The sequence below is a fragment of the Talpa occidentalis genome, unplaced genomic scaffold (assembly GCF_014898055.3).
Source record: "Talpa occidentalis isolate TD23 unplaced genomic scaffold, MPIMG_talOcc4v2.1, whole genome shotgun sequence".
Taxonomy (NCBI): Eukaryota; Metazoa; Chordata; class Mammalia; order Eulipotyphla; family Talpidae; genus Talpa; species Talpa occidentalis.
This window is the reverse complement of record NW_026555331.1, coordinates 24,303,284-24,324,250: the sequence shown is the minus strand read 5'-3', so window position 1 is coordinate 24,324,250 and position 20,967 is coordinate 24,303,284. Positions and strand designations below refer to the sequence as shown.

The window sequence follows — 20,967 nt, the reverse complement described above, 5'->3', positions numbered from 1 at the left end:
GTCACAAGTTTGTTTATCTTTAACCACAGATTAGTCTATTTACTTTGAACATGGAGAAAAATAGTGTTTCTTAAACTATACTTTGCCTTTTCTTTTAGTGAAACAACTGAACATGAATTTTTATCTCCATGTGGCAGCTATTGGTTCTTTCCTTGAGTTTTCTTTTCACCTTGAAGGTGTTAGGATTTCCTAAATTTCATGAAATATAAAAGATGAATTGGTTCTTTAAATATGCAAAGTTCATAGTCTATAATAAGTTGAATTTTTTGTGAAACTCTTTTTCTTTTAAAATAATAGGAGAACTTAATTTGACAGTTAAGGGTTATAACTTTGGAAATGAACTGACACAAAACATTAAAGTGCATGTTGGAGGAAAACCCTGCCAGATTCTTCACTGGAACCTCACAGATATTAGATGTCTTTTGCCCAATTTGTCTCCTGGAAAACATGACATCTATGTAGAAATCAGAAACTGGGGTTTTGCGTCGACCAGGTATTGTAATGAACATGATGGAGTTCTAGAACACAAAAGAATAATAGTATTGGGATAGGAAAAGGAATAGTCATTAACATTATAATATTTTAACTGCTTTATTCACCTTTTTATATGTCCTTTTGCAAAGCATTCTGAGACTATCTCCTAAAGTACAATTTGGCACTTAGTTTTGAGACCGTTACCCCTCAGATAGTCTGTAAAAACCTATCTTCATATATAAAGATATATATCTCACGTGATATTCACTCATTCTGGAAATAATTATCAAGAAGTTTCTAGGAAACAGACAATTGCTCAGTGGTGGATTTATAGTGATGAATAAGGAGGAGGTGTCTCCACCATTAATGATGCCCACAGTTTTGTTGGGGAGACAGATTTCAAGCAAATAATTATGTCGATGGCTTCCCTGAGAAACAGGGAAGTTTTTTTAAAAGATGATAATTAAGTCAAAAAATTGAATAGGAACTAACCAACTGAAAGAGAGGATGAAGATAATCCTTCTCTAATTGGTAAAATTTCTGGCATAAAGAAGTTTCTGTTTTAGAATACTTAGAAAAAAGAGGAAACTAAAAATCAGAGTTGCCCTTTTGGTTTGTTTTGTTTCTGTGTAGATCTGAGGTATAGGCCAGAGGTGTGGGGGTGAGGGGATTCACCAGAGCGAGTGGGTAGCAGAACAGGCAGCTTTATTGAAATACACTGCTAAGGGGAGCTGCGGGGGAGACCATAGGGGTCTGCTGGGCCATATGTGGCTTAGCTCCCTGGCCAAGCATTGAACTCAGGTGATAGGGATGATAGCACTGAGACTAATCTCCTAGATTCACCAGGCAGAACACACATGGATTATAAAAGAGCTATTGGTTTGTGCTTGACATGATGATATCGTGGGTAGAATTGGCAGCGTAAAAAATTGAGTATTTCGGAGGTGGTTCAAGAATTACCAATTCAGTCGTGCTGAGGAAGTTAAATAAAAACACAAAGACCCATTGAGTAAGCTGGGATCAAGGAAGGGGGCGTGTGTTCTGTAAGTCAGGTCAGAAAAGCATTGCACCCTTCTATGGCCTCTTAGCAGACATGTTGTCTGTAACAAGGCAAAACAAATTTTAAAACCACATCATTGACATAGTGGGTAGGAGGAGCGTGACAGGTTTCCAGTAAACAGAATGACAAATTCCAAAATAATTGCACAGAATGTTTATTAGTTATATAAAATGTATGGAATTCCATTGTTGTTCTTTTTATAGCTGAGTGCTGCCTTTATGTTTAACGCTAATGAATAAATAAAATACTTTTAGGGATTTCATGATATTTTCTCATGATTTCATTTCTCATAACCATATTTTTCCTTTAATATTGTAAAATCTTTTAAAAGCTTATATTTCAAATTATTCTACCATGGGATTTTCAAAAATCTAATTTACCTATTTTGGGAAAATTCAGTATGCATGTATTATAATATGAAATATATATGTTATATACATAAATATATGTGTCTATATGGGAAATATATATGTGTACATATATATATGTGTGTATATATATATGTGTATATATATACACATATATAAATATATATGTGTACATATATATATATATGAAATATATAAATTGCATATATAATCCAACCAAATTAAGGTCATAATAATTACCAAAGTATCTAGTTTGAAAAAAGGATGTCTAAAGATTCAATTACTTTGTTTTAAATGAATTATATCCTAATAAAAGTTTAGCAGCATGATTCCATGAAAGGCTCATAGAAGAATCGACTAATTTTTCTTTTGCAGAAACAAGTTAAATGCTTCTATACAGTATATTTTGGAAGTAACCAACATATTTCCACAGAGAGGCTCCTTATATGGTGGAACTGAAGTCACTATAATGGGTTTAGGATTTAGCACGATACCAACTGAGAACACTGTGCTCTTAGGTAAGAGTTTCATCTTCATAGAACTGTTAGTTATTTTTCTCACCTTACAGGATTTATTATAAGTGATGAGATAAATACTCTGCAATTACAGCAGCTTTATTTTTCTATTAGTCTATATAGGGTTAGGTGTATTCAGTTAAGGTGTTAAAGAGAAACTGAAAAGGGCCTCCCGGTGGTGCAGCAGGTTAAGTGCAGCACTATGAAGGAGTCCGCAGCCTCTGCAGTGTGGGTTTGATTCCTGGCCGGCCTGGGAGATACACACATGGTGCTGCAGACTTCTCCTGTCACACCTGCTGCTCCCCTCAGCAGTGTTTTCGGTCCTTCTGCCTCTTCTGCTCCCTGCTCCGTCTCTGGTGAATTCTCTCACTTTCCTGCGCCTCTGGCCTGTACCCCAATTCTTGTATAAATAAACAAATCTTTAAAAAAAAATAAAGGCATGGGACAGACACCATGTGTGGCTGCCCAGTATTTAAAAAAAGAGAGAGAAACTGAACAATTGCTTTTTATTTCAATGAATTATTATTGTATATTTAATGTCTACAGAACACTTAAAGGGAGGGCATTCTCTGTTCTAAAAATAATCAGTAGTCAAACATGATGATGAGAAAAAAAGAATAAAGATCCTATGGGATACTTGTACTTTTTTGATTATTAATTATACTTCAACTCAACATTTCACATAAAACATAAAACATTTGAAAACATTTTTGCCTTTTTATTTTTTCTAGGGTCCTTCCCTTGTAATGTGACATCATCATCAGAAAATGTCATAAAATGTATTCTCCAGTCTCCAGGGAATGTATTCAGGATTACCAATAGTGGGGAGGATTCAGGTATCAGCCAGTATTTATATATTATAAATAATGGAAGCACTTTACCCTGGAATTAATTTCATTTTTATTTATTTACTACTTCAAAAAGAGAATAAGGATTGTTATTTCTTTCTATAAATTTGTCATTATTTGGTTTATAATTTATTTCATTGACATAGCAGGCTACAATCGGTGGTGAGTCTAAAAGACAATTTTAAAATTTCCAAGTTCACAAGTTGACTTTTGATTTGCATGCAGTACAAAACCTGCAGAATAATTATAGCTTGTTATTGGTCATGGTTTTCTAAATAAATGTTCAGATTGAAATTATATAAATTTTGCGCGCTTCTACACCTGAGAAAATTCTTACACATAAAGAATTGTATATAGGGTAACAGACTATTCTGTATGGTGTTTCAGAGAACCCTGTTTATTGACTTTGTGATTTTTTTCTGTTGTCTCTTAACCATCTGCTTTGAAGTTTTATGGTTTATTTTTTCCCTTTGTTTCTCATCATCTTATTTACCATTATTTTTTAGTTTAAATTATGCACCTGAAAGTTTTATAGTGTTAATCGAGAAATTTCTTAGTAATGACTGTATGAAAATGTAATACTTTCAAAGATAGTTACTAGGAATTTTTACTCCTTTTCCTTTTTTATTCTAACATATGACTCATTTCTTGTTCCCAGTACACGGAGTGGGCTATGCCTGGTCGCCATCAGTGTTAAATGTGTCTGTGGGAGACACGGTGATGTGGCAGTGGCAAACACATCCATTTCTTACGAGGATAGGATTTAGAGTTTTCTCTGTGTCCAGTCCCGGAAGTGTAGTTTATGATGGTAAAGGGTTTACAAATGGAAAAGAAAAATCTGCTTCAGGTACGCTCCAATACTTTGTTGAGTATTGTATTATGCTTCTTTTTCCTAGATATAATGAAAAGACAGTTTAGATTTAAAGTGCTTTTATACAATGCACAGTACTAACTACTATATTAACTCAATAAAAATATTTAGAAATAATTGTCTCCCACAAAATAGTGTTTTTACATGATATATACAAATTTACAACATGTTTTAGTAGGCATTTTTATACTGTAGTAAAACATTACACATTTATAGAATATTATATATATTTGCAAGGTATCTCATACATTCAAGATGAATTCTGGTATCAGAAATGCTCTATTCATTTTGGAAGTGTCAATTAATTGAAAAATATATCAAAACTGGCAAAGTAGAAAGAAAAACTGGAATATGTGTTTTAATCATACCAACCTGGTAGCAAGTAAGGAACTCCTAGTGATTGTAATTAGCTTTAAAATCAATATTTCTCCCAGGACAGCTCAGTGGGGGTGCCTTTTAGACTGTGTTTTGTTCTAAATGTGTAGCAGTTTGAGCCTTTCACTGGTGAACACGAGCCACGATTTGTTTTTCTTTAATATTTTATAAGTTACGTCAGACTTGATATGGTTTCCTAGAAAAATGAATGCTAGATTTTGTCTTCCTGGGATGTAATTCCATTATACAAAATAGCTCTTTTACAGCCCATGAGTCATTTCCTTACCACTTCCTATTGAAATACCACACACATCAGAAATTAGAAACCTGTCAACCGCATCTGCTTTTGAATGATCACTTCAAATTTCTTTTCAAAGATGCATTAATTGCTTGTATTTATTATGTGCAATCTTATTTTATGGCAGGTTCATTTTCTTACCAATTTACTTCACCTGGAATCCATTATTATAGCAGCGGGTATGTTGATGAGGCTCAGTCTGTGTTTCTCCAAGGAGTCATTAATGTTGTGCCAGCTGAAACCAGGCATCTTCCCCTACATCTGTTTGTGGGTAGCACTGAATCCACATATGCTCAAGGTAAGAGGGTCAAAGACAAACCCTATAACTCAGGTGGCCAGGGTAATGTGACCTTTTTGAAATAGGAGGCATGTGACTGGTCTAATTCTGCCTCTGTCTCTTCCTGGCCACATGACCTTGAGTAGATCTGGACTGCTCTGGGGCTGGGATGTATTCTATCAAATAAAGAACTTGTTAATATTTTCCTGCCAGTTTTCCAGAAACTTTGTAAGCTTCCATTGAGAGGTCATGTGATAAAGTTCTGATACTGTACATGCCCAAAATATGTTAAAATGTGCGATGATGTTATTTTCCTTTTGCCTGGGATCTGGCCTTAGGTAAATTGAAATATAATTAATTTTGTATTCATTCTCCTCTCTTTACTGTTCCATCTTTGTCCAGGTATTGCTTTTTAGCTTTGTATTAAAGCCTGTGCCACTCTTGTCATTCAATAAAAAGGAAATATTTTACCAAAATACAAACCACCATCATCAAATTAAAGAGTAATGAGTCTGAAAATAGTTCTTGCTTTAGAATATTACCCATGACTGACAGGTAGTTTTTTTGTCTAAAGGTGAACCTGTGAATTGGCACCTGGGAAGCTCCATGGCAGGTTGCTTAGCAACAGAACCACCATGTAGCCTGAACAATACTAGGGTTAAAGATTCAGATAGATTCTTCTTTCAACTCTCAAGTTGTTTTTCACCATCTATAAACAAAATTAGTCCTTCCACTGGAACAGTAAATGAAATGATAACAATTTCTGGACGTGGCTTCAGTAATATCACATGTGCTAATAAGGTAAGAATATAAAGATCTTATTCTGTATCCTCAATTAAAGGAAAATATTTCATCCATAACCTTATAATTTAATTTCCGAGAGTTTCATTGTGATATAATTCACATACCACACAGCACATCCATTTAGGTTCCACAATTAGTAGCAGCTTTTAGAATATTCACAGAATTGTGTACTTTTCAACATACTCAATTTTAGAACATGGTCACTATCTCCAAAAGGAACCTTAGGCATTATTTCTACACCTTCCTCCTTCTTGGCCCTAGACAACCACTAATCAACTTTCTGTCTCTGTGGATTTCCCTATTCAGGACATTTCTTAAAACTAGAACCATATAATACATGGTCATTTGTGACTGATTTTATTCACCAATCATAATGTTTTCAAAGTTCATCTTTATTGCACTAAGTATCTATTTCATTTCTTCTTATGGTTGAATATGAATGGCTTGTTTTCATGTTTTTTCAGCTTATGAGTAATATAGCTATGAACATTCAGTACAATAATAATGTAATTTTAAAATGATCCAAAATGTGCCTTAATCAGCCCCCAAAATTTAATTTAAAAATAAAAAATCTGCACATGATTAATTTTTAAGTTGTTGCTAATATAAAATTTATGTTCATTCTAGAGTAATGCAGTGATCTGATTTTATACTCGTTTTACTTTCAGGTGACAATTGGTGGCTACCCTTGTATTGTAGAAAAAAGTAATGACCATTCCATTATGTGTCATATTGACCCTCAAAACACAATGGATGTTGGCATCAGGGAAATTGTCACATTAACTGTCTCCAACCTGGGCACTGCAATCAACACCTTGTCCAATGAATTTGATAGGCGATTTGTGCTTTTGCCAAATATTGACATCGTGGTGCCAAATGCAGGGTCAACCACAGGAATGACAAAAGTGATCATAAAAGGATCCGGATTTGCAGCTTCTTCTGCAGGTGTAGAAGTCCATCTGGGGCATTTTCTTTGTAAAGTTCTCTCAGTGAATTATACAGCCATTGAATGTGAAACATCTCCTGCTCCCCAACAGCTTGTGAAAATAGATCTTCTAATACATGGAGTACCTGCCCAGTGTCAGGGGAACTGCAGCTTTTCATATTTAGAAAGCATCACTCCTTTCATAACAAGAATATCCCCAAACTCTATCACAGGGTCTGGAAATGTTATTATTGAAGGAGAAGGTTTTGGTACCATCTTGGAGGACATTGCTGTTTACATGGGAAACCAGCAGTTCAGAGTAATAGATGTTAATGAACATAACATCACTGTTCTTGTGACTCCTCTCCCGGCTGGACTCCATTCTCTTAGTGTTGTAGTGAGACCCAAAGGCTTAGCTCTGGGAAACCTTACTGTCATCAGCCCTGCAGTAGCATCTGTCACGCCAACTTCAGGAAGCATTGGTGGTGGAACAACACTGGTGATCGTAGGAAATGGCTTCTATCCAGGCAACACCACAATAATTGTTGGGGATGACCCTTGTCAAATCATCTCTGTCAACTCCAGTGAAGTCCACTGCCACACTCCTACAGGGACAGCTGGAAGAGTTGGTGTGAAGATCTTTGTTAATGCAGTTGCTTATCAGCCTCTGTCATTTACCTATGCCTTGGAGAATACTCCGCTTCTCAGTGGAATTGTCCCGCGTACAGGTACTCCAATATCTGCCTTTGATTGTCTTGATATCATATTTTCAGTAATATTTATTTGTATATATTAGAATAATGTTATACATGATTATTAAGATGTAATTTTAGACAATCACACTTGACCCAATTAATACATTGGATTCATGATATTATATGTGGTCTCTATTTTGTGTATTCTGCACATTCTTTTTTTATTTTTAAAGATTTATTTATCAATGCATACAAGAGCTAGGATACAGGACAGAGATGTGGGGCATGAGAGGATTCACCAGAGACAGAGTGGGGAACAGAACAAGCAGATCGACTGAAGTATACTGCTGAGGGGAGCAGCAGGCAAGTTAGGAGAGGTCTGCTGCGCCATGTGGGTTGCTCTCTGCTGACTGGAATTCGAACTCATGCTGCAGAGGCTGCAAATTGCTTCACAGTGCAGTGCTTAACCCCTTGTGCCACCAGGGAGGCCCTATTTTGCACATTCTTGAGATAAAATATTTAGTCAAATTCCAACTTCTATTTTGGAACAAAATCCTTATTAACATGACTTAAATTTTAATGAGGAAGAAATAGATGAATATCCATGAATTAAAACTGGTAATCTATGCCATTAATATTGATATAGGCTAAGAAAACCTCTTCAAATTCACAAGCAATTGATTTTACCAAGAATGATAATTATTCAAATATCTTATTTCCATAAATATAAAAATAGATTATTAACTAGTTGACACAAGAGAATTCTTTTTAAGGAGGTATTTGGCCCATTCAAATGAAGAACATATTATAAAGATTTACTTATTTAGGGCCTCCCCAGTGGTGCAGCAGATTGCGCGCCATGCTGTGAATCTGTCCCCAGCCTCTGCAGCGCCGGTTCAATTCCTTGCTGGCCAGGGAGAAACTCACATGGTGCAGCAGACCTCTCCTGTCATGCCCACTGCTCCCCTCAGCAGTGTCTTCATCTGTCTGCCTGTTCTGCTCCCTGCTCTGTCTCTGGTGAATTCTCTCACCCTCCCATGCCTCTGACCTGTACCCTAGTTCTTGTATAATTAAATAAATCTTTAAAAATATATATGTATATGAAGCTTAACTTTAAAAATAAAGATTTACTTATTTAGATTGATTCATTTTTCTAAGCGAAGACTAGATCGTCCTTATGCTAGTTTGTTTGGTAATTTTCAGGCTTTTGAAAAGCTTATTTATGTAACATTCCTCTACAAGTCTAAATTATGTCCTCATTTTTTGTATTTACTATATGACAGATAATTTTATATCATAATTTTGTTTATCAAGTCATATATTTTGAAAATATTTTAATTAAGAAAAATAGTCCATCCTCGAAAGAATTGTGCAAATCGGGAAAATATCAAATATAAAAAATAGTCAACCCCATTCTTGTAATATACTCCAACATTCCTGCTCAACTTCTGTTTCCTAACTCTAGATCTTTCCTTTCTTCTCTCTTGTCTGCAAGGAGGAATTAGTAGCTTACAACTCACTAGAATGAACAGGTCTGGAAAATAATGAATGTTGAGGAAAATAACTAGCAACTATTACAATGTATATTACAATGTATATTATAGTGAAATGCATATATGTGTTTTAAACATTAGTTTTCAAATACCAGATCTTATTTTGTTTTTGGAATTAAATAGATCTATCTTTAAATGCATCTGCAAGTATTGGAATTACATTGTTTGATTTTTTTTTTTTAAAGGTCCACCAGGAACTGAAATTCAGATCTCTGGATCTAATTTGGGTATTGATGTCTTGGAAATTTCAGTGATGATAAATAATGTCCCATGTAATGTAACCATGGTCAACGATAGTGTGTTACAGTGCATCGTTGGAGATCACTCTGGTGGCACTTTTCCTGTTGTGTTGCATCATAAGACCAAAGGCTCTGCCGTGTCCACAGTTACATTTGAGTACCCACTAGATATTCAAAATATTCATCCAAGCCAAGGTAGTCCTGAACATGTAGCACCCTAGAAATATTTTATGTTGTTTCAGGAAGCACTTAGGTTATCTTGGGAAAGGAAACATATTCTTTAAACAGGGTCAAAATTTGAATTCCTATGACATAAAAATCTTTTATTTGTGTATTGAATAGGGAAGCATTCAAGAGTATCAGTCATTTCAAAATATGAGTTTAATGCCTACATTTTACTTAATGTTATAATGTTAAAATTTAACCCTACTTAAAATGGCCAAGGTACATGTGAAAGTTCTTTTTTTTTTTTTTTAGTAATGTTAAGACGTCACTGGCTTGTAATTATGTCTACATAAATAAGTACTGTTTTCTTTTTAAACAAAGTATAACCAGTGTAGTCTTAAGTATAATAGTAATTAAAAATTTTATTTTTACTGCTCTGAAACTCTTTACCATCTCTTTAGAAGGAAATTTTAGTTCCAAAAGTGATTTAAATAAATGGTTAGATACACAATTACTCAGTGAAGGTTTTCATGAGACTGTTGCATTGTAAAGGTCTGATATGATATGATATCATATATGTGATATGATACATAATTTCAGTTAAGAATCTTTCATATACTCCAACTTCCATTTCAGGTTTTAAAAGAAAATTAAATATAGACACAGAGCAGGTTTTCTTTTAATTATCTGTGTTTTGCTGTTTCTCTTTCCTACCTAGGGAGCTTTGGAGGAGGTCAAACCATGATCCTGACAGGCATAGGGTTTAATCCAGAAAATTCAGTTGTATTAATATGTGACTCAGAATGTGCAGTCGACAGGCTTATATCTGATGATAAAACATTATTATGTAAAATACCACCTAATAATGGTAAGTTGCCAGGAAAAAAAAATGGCAGTCTTTAAAAAATGGTTAATTTTATGAAGATTAGAGTCTGAATTTCTCTTTTCAAGTTTTTGTGTATTTTGGAGTAATTCAGCATCTTTATTACTGCTCTGATTTTAAGTATTCAGAACTTTGTTTTCTAGGTTTATCTGTCTTTAAAGATTTATAACTTTTAGGGTTGTTTGAAATGCAGTTTTTCAGTTTATCACATAAACAGTGGGCTCTTAGTTTATGAAGCATGCCTAATAGAGAACACATTTTAGTTCTCATTGAAGTGTTAGATTAGTTCCTATTAGAGAGTTAGATAAGATGGTGTAATGGTTATGAGTGTGAACTCTGTTCGCCAAGGTTCAAACCCAAGCTCTTTTTGGGGTAAGGTAGTCAACCTTCCTGGGCCTCAGTTTCCTCATCATGAAAGTGAAAATAATGACAATAACTATTTTATAAGATTACAGTGAGATTTAGTAAGTTAATATATAAAGTGAATGTTATATGAAAGATGTGCTAAATGATTTGATAATATCACTTATATTTATTTTTATTTAGTGATTAAGAGATGGACTCTGAGTAGCCTCTGCACCTGTTTTGCCACTACTGTTTCACCTTTAACTAGCTAACTTAAATCCCCTCTGCTTCAATTTTTCCATCTATTAAATACACATATAGTAACCCTCCTCCAGTGGGTTGTTATGTGGTTTAAATATCTGGTATTTTCAGATGGTGCCACTAATATGTAGAATACAAGTAACTAAGCTAAGAATAAGATAAAGACAAGCTTAAAAACTAACCCTTGAAAGCTTAACTACAGAACTGAAGTATCAGGGAGGTGGAGCTCTGGGAAGAGGGATAAAAACAAAGAAGGAAGTACAGTGAACATGGTGGTGGACTATGGGTGACTTCATGGTAGGTGTATTATGGCGATAATACCAGATGGGGTATTCTAGTATTACCTCAATTGAAAATAAATAAATAAATAAATAAATAAATAAATAAATAAATATCTGGTATTTTAAATGCACAATACATTTTAATTGTCTAACAGTTTAAGTAGAATCAAGGGGAATATCCCAGATGATATAGGACATATTTTACATACAAATGTTTTTTAAAAAAAACTTTAAAGAAATTTGGCTTCTTTCTCTGATTTATTAGACAAAGAATGTTGAAGAAATTGTAACTTTTTATGACCAGGCTTGTTTACCATTTCAACATCAGAGTTTGTATCCTGACTTTTTTTTTTTTTTAATGCAGCAGTGCTGTCAAGATTTCTTGAGGTTTTTAGGTTGTTTGTCTGAAAACTAGCTCTGCTTCCTTTTTCTTTTTACATGTTTTTATTGGTTTCTGTAGTTTTTCTGTCTCTTACCTTGCTTTCAGCTGTCACTCCTTCCTATTGTCTGTATGCCTGCCGTTAGCAGTTCCTCCTTCCTTCCTGATGTAATTTGCCATGTTGGATTGTCTAGGGCTGGAAGTCTAACAAGCAGGTTTGTAGAATCATCGGTATAAGACATTCCAAAGGTGAAAGGATTTTTTTTTTGAACCTGTGATAATATGCATGAACCTGATGAATTGACAATGGCAGTAGATCGGTATGATTACACACATATACTGGAAAGTGATTTGGGAAAGGAAGATGTTATTGAGGATGTTGGAGGTTTTGGAAATGAATAAGAATGGTACTCAATTGACTCCTCTTATCATAGGCAGCGGACCTGAGCAAGCCTGTGAAGTGAGTGTGGTCAATGGAAAGGATCTGTCACAGTCCATGACTCCTTTTACATACACTATGTCACTGACTCCACTCATCACTGAAATATCTCCCAGGAGAGGCAGTACAGCTGGGGGCACCAGACTTACAGTCATGGGTTCAGGCTTCAGGTAACTGTCTACACGTGTACATACATCGGTGCTTATTTCCAAACTCAAGTCATCATGCCTGCTCTCTTGTATGTTAAGACAGAGCTTAAATATAGTCTGTAATGTGTAACCATGTGCTCAAAAGTCATGCAGGAGGCATGTAATCATACTATAGCTAACATATATGGACTACTTAATCTGTTACAGCACGTCCCTACCCCATTCCTACCTTCCTTTGTTAGATATTATATTTAGACCATTTTATAGTATGGAGATTGAGATTAGAGAGGTTAAATAATGTCACGAATCCTAGTAAGTGTCTTTAAAAACATAAGTCACCTTCTTGTTACACTTTCCTCAACATTTTAGCAACAACAATGAACTTGCTTCATTGGGCTGACGAAGCACCTCTTCGTGCATCAGGAATATTTCATTGTCATGGCCAGATTCTTTTTCCCTAAATATATTCATTATTTGCCTAAAATTTTTGTACTTTATTGTCCTACTGTCATTCTTCAAATGGATAAGGTTGATTTCAAAATCAAAGAAGGCAATTTTAACTCCACAAGTATTTATGACTTAATCTTGCATTTTCAGATGGAGATTAAAGTCTGTGAATTGAATGAAACGTCACATAGACAAAACAATCCTGAAAGTCTCTTATGAAGTTGCCTGTTTGGAAACTGGCAAAGAATCTTTCAATAAATTGAACCCAAGGCAGTTTTTCCCCAATCCTGAAATGCCTATTAGTTTGTGCAATTTTTTTTCTGCTGGTCTCTTGATCTCCTAGGTTACCTTTTTCTCAACAAATATTTTGAAACCTTACTACTGAAAAAAATGTGTCAGTCTGCACTTTGATGAATATAGGGTAAGATCTTTATTCAATAGTGCATATGGCCATTAGGGTTTGACCGTGTGACCTAGAAATTTAAAAAAATCATCTAAGTTCTTTTTCTTTTTCAGTGAAAATATGCAGGATGTTTCAATCACCATAGCTGAAACCAAATGTGATGTTGAATATTCCAACCAGACACATATCATCTGCATAACAAATGCCCACACACCTTCAGGGTGGGCTTCGGTGCATGTCAGTATCAGAAATGTCGGCTTGGCCAAACAGGTAATAGCAATAGTTGGGAGGTGATGTAATTGGTAATGGAATTTTCACTGTTAAAGTCTCCAAAAACCAACTGAGACATGACTATATAATAAGATGAAAACAGTTTATGTTTTTATTACTTATTACTAAAATTTTATTATTTCAGAGTTTTAATGAGTCTGGGTTGGGGGCTAACTGGCAATGGATGTTTTGCTTTATAACATACTTAGAATAGGTTATACTTTACTATGAATTAAAGTATCTATTGTTTTAGAGAGGGATTTTTTGAGAAATTGAATGTAAAATTCTTATCATAGCCTCTAAATTTAAGCCTCTCATGTTCTATTACAGGGTAAAGCTGACTTCCTATATGTCGATGCTTGGTCCTCCAACTTCTCATGGGGAGGAAAGTCTCCCCCAGAGGAAGGGTCACTCGTTGTTATTACAAAAGGACAAACAATTCTGCTGGACCAAAGTACTCCTATTCTGAAAATGTTGCTTATTCAGGGTAAATGTCTGAAAATATGTTTATTAAATTCTGAATATGGAATATTTCTGTGCAGTTAATTTAATCTGAATTACTGATTATGAGCTTCAGTCATCATATCATGTGCTTAATACAGAGTATAGTTCAATTATATGGTTGTTCCAAGTAGAGGCTTTTAATGAAATAAAATATCAAAGTTTGTATTGTATAGGCAATCATTTTTTACAGTTAAATGTTTCATAAAACCTTTGTTTCAATAGCAATGTGCATGTGTGTGAATGTGAGTGAATGTGCTTGCACTTGTGTAGATGGCAGTATTAAAAGTTAGCTCCCACTTAGAAAAACACTGGGATAGTGGGTCCCCAGGGTTGTAAAATCTTAAAGAGGTGTTAAATTCTATACCAATGACACCCCTGACTCCTCTTGGATACTAGGCTGTGATTCTCTCCCTTGCCTGTTAACCTGCTGTCGATTGTTACCTGCAGTTCTCTCTGCTTCTTGATATTCTGTTTTTACTATAGAAAATAAATAACCCGAACCCTTGTAATTACATGTAAAAGAAAGAATCACTCGCAAGAGAAAGCGCTTTGGGCTTTAGTGTATAAACTTTGTCATAATGCCTTCAGCTGTTTGAAGACCTTTGCGTTTTATTTTTGTCTTTTCTTCTGGGATTATAGTACTATTTCATTTTTTAATTTATTAACTGTTGGGCCTTTGGATAAGTAAAAATTGACTTTTTACAAATTTATGTCAGTTTCATAAAAAATGGATTGCCATACATTCTTTACTGTTAATTAAGCTGTAGCTACGAATTAACAGATAAATGTTCAGAGATAATGATATTATAATAGTTTCTAAAAAAGTGCTATTCTTTAACTTTGTTTTTGTTCTTACCTTATATTCTGAGGCCCTCTGTAGAACTATAATTCATGTAGCTGCACATTTTTAATAGCATTAAAACAGAAGATGGTCAAAGGGAAATAATCTGTCCTGGGATTTGTGTTTCTATAAACTTACTCTGTCTTGTTTGAAGTTTTTATACTAAAATGAAGTGATATGCACAGTAATAGCAGGATAGGAGTAAGAAATTAATGTTATTCTATAATTTAACAAACAATTTTTAATAATAATTTTCCTCTGAAGTGCTTTTAAATTTTATGACTCATAGGCGGAACGCTAATATTTGATGAAACTGACATTGAGCTCCAGGCAGAAAATATTCTAATTACAGATGGAGGCCTTCTTCAGGTATATGGCAAATGTGGTAACATTTTCATTTTTACCTTTCTCCCTTTTCTTTTTAAAATACTCTCTGCAAAATGGAGCATTAATTATACTAACCTCTTATTAGTTTATCTTTGTGTAGGTCTCTGTTATTAATACAAAGTCCTTTTAGGAGAAAAGTTACCCTGAGTAGTCTTGTGCTTTTAATGGAAAGATAATAACATATTATAATGGGACAGAATTGAAAATAGAGCAGAAAAAGAATATAGCTCTGCAGTGTGGTTTAAGGTAATGTATACTTTCCAAAGTTCAGGCCTTGTTTATTTGGCACACTAGAATATTTGGGTGTTTTTTTTTTTGTTTTGTGTGTGTGTGTGTGTGTGTGTGTGTGTGTGTATTTTTTTTTTCCTTTTTGAAGAAAGAGTCTGAACACTGAACAACTGCTATTCTCAAAATGGGGGGGGCATGGCAAGAATTACTTTTCAGGGCCTCCCCAGTGGCGCAGCGGTTGAGCGCTGGGTTGCGAAGCTGCCCGCAGCCTCTGAGGCGCCGGTTCCATCCCCGGCTGCTCCCCGGCCACCGGAGGAGGGTCCCACATGGCGCGCAGACCTCTCCTGCCGCCCGCTGCTCCCCTCAGCAGTGTGCTTCGGTCCTTCTGCCTGCTCTGCTCCCCACTCTGGCTCTGGTGAATTCTCTCACCCTCCCGCGCTTCTGACTGTACCCAGTGCTTGTATAAATAAATAAATAATCTTAAAAAAAATTAAAAAAAAAAAAAAAAAGAATTACTTTTCAGTGATTAGAATTATGTATCTGTGTTTAACTTTCAGAACAATGCCTACCAAATCTCTTGCAGATTGGTACTGAAGCATCCCCATTTCAACACCAGGCTGTCATTACCTTGCATGGGCATCTGAGGTCTCCTGAGCTCCCGGTATACGGTGCCAAAACTCTGGCTGTGAGAGAGGGCATTCTGGATCTGCATGGTAAAGTAGGGGGGCTGTCCTATTATAATATGCCTAAATTAAAACATCCCTGATATTGCTTGCAATTTCCCTCTTAACCTTTTTTTATCTCTGTCCTCCCCTTGTCCAGGGGCGGCCCCTATATATGATCAGGAATCAAGAAATAAAAACCAATATCACTCATGGGGAAGCTATTTAGACTTTTTGCTTCCACTTTATTCCTTTCAATTTGCTCCCATAATACCTTCTGCCTAATTTAGTACTTACCACAATACCTACTGATTGTTTACTGCATTCATTTATCTATATGAGAAAGCATTAAAGTTTGGAGGTAGAAGATTGTAACTTCTTACCTTTGTATTTTTAAATGACTCTTTCTAAAATAAAACCATAAATTTATGGTCATATTTTTCTCTAACTATATTTTGGAAGATTACCAGCAAGTAAAAATGATTACCAGCAAGTAAAAATTACCAGCAAGTAAAAATGATCATGTTTGAATTATCATGGTAACTTATTAAAGGAAGCTTGGTGTGAATCCTTTGTATAATGATGTTTTCTACATTGTAACAATTTGTCTTTCATAAATTTAGAATGTAAAAAAAATTAATTTATGATGTATAAACATCATGTTCTATTTTGAACATGAACGTTCTGCATTATGCTAAATTCACTTACTAGTATAATTTTCAGAAATTCACACATTTATTTTGTCTTTAAATTATAAGCAATTCCTGTCAACAGTGACAAAGATAATAGTTCTCTTCCTATTTTATCACAGACATCACACTGCATTTATATGTGTTCTTATAAAGGTTATCAAAAACAGACTCTATCATTTGCAGAAGAATTTTTATTTCATAAACACATATATATTATTATAAACTTTATTGCTAGTCTTATAAAGTATTTCTTTTATAGTTGTACTTCCTTTTTGAGAAAGGTACAAAATGCTAAGGTAAAACAAACCTTCCAAAAATTGATTTGAATAAGAAAAAGGTTATAATACCTAAAGTTCTCAGTGAGAAAGTACATCTTAATGAGTCTTGGGTTTGTATGTTGGTCCAGGTCTGCCAGTTCCTGTGATCTGGACGTGTTTGGCTCATACTGCAAAGGCTGGGGAAAGGACTTTGATTTTACAAGAAGCAGTAACCTGGAAACCAGGAGATAAAATTGTAATTGCAAGCACAGGACACAGGTATGATGTTTTCTGGACCTGATAACTTTGATTTAGAGTAGAGGTTTGTTTTTGAATATGGAAAAGAGGGATGAATCAGAAGGACCATAACTATTTAATTTATTTTTTATTTTTTATTTTTTTTTTTTGGAGCTCATGCATTTTTTTTTAAATATTAAATTTTATTTTTATATTCCCCATACATTTGCAAACGCCCCATTCTGACCCCAATCCTTCCCCTCCCGCCTCCCACCCCCCAAAAAGTGTCTCTGGTTCATAGTTTTTTGTTGATTTTGATTTTCACTTTCTTATATTCATTTTCCTGGTCCCTTATTTAAGTTTTCTAGATTCCTGCTATGAGTGAGACCATCCGGTATTTTTCTTTTTCTTTTTGGCTTATTTCGCTGAGCATGATCCCTTCCAGTGCCATCCATGTTGCTGCAAATTGCATGTGTTTATCTTTTTTGAATGCTGAGTAATATTCCATGGTATATATGTACCACATCTTCTTGATCCAGTCATCTATTTTTGGGCATTTGGGTTGTTTCCAAAGCTTAGCTATTGTAAACAGTGCTGCTATAAACATAGGAGTGCAGGTGCTCTTTGGAATTGATGTTTCTGTGTCCTTTGGGTAAATACCTAGGAGTGGAATTGCTGGATCATATGGAAGCTCTATGTTTAGTAGGTCCAGAAATCTCCACACAGCTCTCCATAGTGGTTGGACCAGTTTGCACTCCCACCAACAGTGCAGAAGAGTTCCTTTTTCTCCACACCCTCGCCAACATTTGTTGTTGCTAGTTTTTTTAATATGTGCCATTCTCACTGGTGTGAGATGGTATCTCATGGTAGTTTTGATTTGCATTTCCCTGATTACAAGTGATGTTGAACATTTTTTCATATGTCTGTTGGCCATTTGCATTTCCTCTTCAGAGAAGTTTCTTTTTAGCTCTTCTGCCCATTTTTTGACTGGATTATTTTCTTTGTTGTTGCTGAGTCTCATCAGCTCTTTGCAGATTTTTGTGATCAGTCCTTTATCATTAGTGTTGGGTGCAAAAATGTTCTCCCAGTTGGTGGGGTTTCTCTTTGTTTTTGTTATTGTCTCTTTTGCTGTGCAGAAGCTCTTTAATTTGATGTAGTCCCAGCTGTTTATCTTTCTCTTCACTATCACTGCTTTGGGTGATGTGTCTGTAAAGATGTCTTTGATGTGCAAATCCCGTAGTGTTTCGCCTATATTTCCTTCTATGTATTTTATGGTTTCAGGTCTTATGTCTAGTTCTTTAATCCATTTTGAGTTGATTTTTGTGTATGGTGTGAGGTAGTGGTCAAGCTTCATTCTTTTGCATGTAGCGACCCAGTTTTCCCAGCACCATTTATTGAACAAACTTTCTTTGCTCCAATGCATAGTCTTTGCTCCTTTGTCAAAGATTAGTTGACCATAAATCTGTGGGTTTATTTCTGGATTTTCTATTCGATTCCATTGGTCTGTATGTCTATTCTTGTTCCAATACCATGCAGTTTTGATGATTATGGCTTTGTAGTAGAGTTTGAAGTCTGGGAGTGTGATGCCTCCATTCCCTTCTTTTTTTTTCAGGAGAGCTTTGGCTATTCGGGGTTTTTTGTGATTCCATATGAATTTCATCAATAATTGTTCTATTTCTTTGAAGAATGACATTGAAATTTTGATTGGAATAGCATTGAATCTGTATATTGCTTTTGGAAGGATGGCCATTTTAATAATGTTTATTCTTCCAATCCATGAGCAGGGGATATCTCTCCATTTCTTTGTGTCTTCTTCTATTTCTTTTAACAGTGTTTTATAGTTTTCTTTGTATAGGTCCTTTACCTCTTTTGTTAGATTTATTCCCAAATATTTGATTTTTTTTGTTTCGATAATAAAAGGGGTGGTTTTTTTGATTTCTTCTTCTTCAGATTTATTGTTTGTGTATAGGAAGGCTACTGACTTTTGCGTGTTGATTTTGTATCCTGCCACTTTACTGAACTGATTGATGAGTTGAATTAGTTTTTCTGTGGACTTTTTGGGGTTCTCTATGTATATTATCATATCATCTGCAAATAGTGATAGTTTGACTTCTTCTTTTCCTATTTGGATTCCTTGGATGTCTTTCTCTTGTCTTATTGCTCTGGCTAGGACTTCCAGTATTATATTGAAAAGCAGTGGTGAGAGTGGACATCCTTGTCTTGTTCCAGATCTTAATGGAATTGCTTTCAGCTTTTCACCATTGAGAATGATACTGGCTGTTGGCTTGTCATAGATGGCCTTTATGATGTTGAGGTATGTTCCTTGTATCCCAAGAATTTCAAGGGCTTTTATCATGAATGTGTGTTGCACTTTGTCGAAAGCTTTCTCAGCATCTATTGATATTATCATATGGTTTTTATATTTCTTTTTGTTGATGTGTTGGATAACGTTGATTGATTTTCGGATGTTAAACCATCCTTGTGCCCCTGGAATGAATCCAACTTGGTCGTGGTGAATTATCTTATGGATACATTGTTGGATTCTGATAGCTAAAATTTTATTGAGGATTTTTGCATCAGTGTTCATTAGGGAGATTGGCCTATAGTTTTCCTTTTTTGTGTTGTCCTTATTCGGTTTGGTATTAGTGTAATATTGGCTTCATAGAACGTGTTTGGTATTGTCCCTTCCTTCTCAATTTTTTGGAAGAGTTTGTGAAGGATAGGCACTAATTCGTCTCTGAATGTTTGGTAGAATTCATTTGTAAATCCATCAGGTCCTGGGCTTTTGTTTTTGGGGAGGTTTTTAATTACCATTTCAATTTCGCTGCTTGTAATTGGTCTGTTTAGGTGTTCTATTTCTTCTTTATCTAGCTTTGGGTGATTGTAGAGTTGTAGGAATTTGTCCATCTCCTCTAGATTGTTGAACTTGTTTCCATATAACTGTTCATAGTAGTTACTGATTATTCTTTTGATTTCTGCTGTGTCCGTTGTGATTTCTCCTCTTTCATTTATGATTCTGTGTATTTGTGCTTTCTCCCTTTTTTCCTTTGTGAGCCTGGCTAGGGGTTTGTCTATTTTATTTATTTTTTCAAAGAACCAGCTCTTGGTTTCATTGATCTTTTGGATTGTTTTTTTAGTTTCAATTTCATTTATTTCTGCTTTGGTTTTTATTATTTCTTTTCTTCTGCTGGTTCTGGGGTTTTTTTGTTGTTCTTTTTCTAGATCTTTGAGCTTCGAGATTAGGTTGTTTCTTTGAGTTCTTTCTTGTTTTTTGATGTGAGCTTCTATTGCTATATATTTTCCTCTTATTACTGCTTTTGCTGCATCCCATACATTTAGGATATTGGTGTCCTCCTTGTCATTCAATTCAAAGAATTTTTTAATTTCTTCTTTGATCTCCTCGTTAGTCCAGTGGTCTTCCAGTAGTGTGGCTTTTAATCTCCATGAGGTAGGATAGTTCCTTGCCTTCTTTTTATGATTTATTTCTAGTTTGATGCCTTCGTGGTCAGAAAAGATGGTTGGTATGATTTCAATCTTGGTGTATCTGTTGATGTTTGTCTTGTGCTCCAGTATGTGATCGATCCTGGAGAATGATCCGTGTGCGCTTGAGAAAAATGTGTACTCCGTTTTTTTTGGGTTTAGTGTTCTATAGATGTCTGTTAAGCCCAAATGCTCTAGGTCCTTATTTAGAGCTTTAGTTTCTTTACTTATTTTTTGTCTTGTTGATCTATCCATTGTTGATAGTGGTGTGTTGAAGTCTCCCACTACATATGTGTTTTCTCTGATGTCTGTTTTCAGAGAGGACAACAGTTGTCTGATATATTTTGGTGCTCTT

The 20,967-nt window shown here is 35.0% G+C and overlaps 1 protein-coding gene across 2 annotated transcripts in view; it reads left to right on the top strand.

Annotated features, from left to right (window-relative positions):
* Positions 1-20,967, top strand: part of PKHD1L1 (PKHD1 like 1) — a 141,677-nt gene that overhangs the window by 67,031 nt on the left and 53,679 nt on the right. The window contains exons 32-46 of one of the 2 annotated variants that reach the window (XM_054692025.1): positions 298-493; positions 2,278-2,420; positions 3,149-3,253; positions 3,924-4,112; positions 4,937-5,107; positions 5,661-5,887; positions 6,559-7,543; positions 9,249-9,290; positions 10,186-10,335; positions 12,051-12,225; positions 13,168-13,324; positions 13,655-13,811; positions 14,959-15,038; positions 15,868-15,997; positions 17,045-17,174. In XM_054692025.1, the coding sequence (XP_054548000.1) occupies positions 298-493; positions 2,278-2,420; positions 3,149-3,253; positions 3,924-4,112; positions 4,937-5,107; positions 5,661-5,887; positions 6,559-7,543; positions 9,249-9,290; positions 10,186-10,335; positions 12,051-12,225; positions 13,168-13,324; positions 13,655-13,811; positions 14,959-15,038; positions 15,868-15,997; positions 17,045-17,174 (3,037 nt within the window). Of the gene's footprint in view, positions 1-297; positions 494-2,277; positions 2,421-3,148; positions 3,254-3,923; positions 4,113-4,936; positions 5,108-5,660; positions 5,888-6,558; positions 7,544-9,248; positions 9,498-10,185; positions 10,336-12,050; positions 12,226-13,167; positions 13,325-13,654; positions 13,812-14,958; positions 15,039-15,867; positions 15,998-17,044; positions 17,175-20,967 lie in introns of both variants that reach the window. The other variant, XM_037502668.2, reaches the window with a different exon arrangement.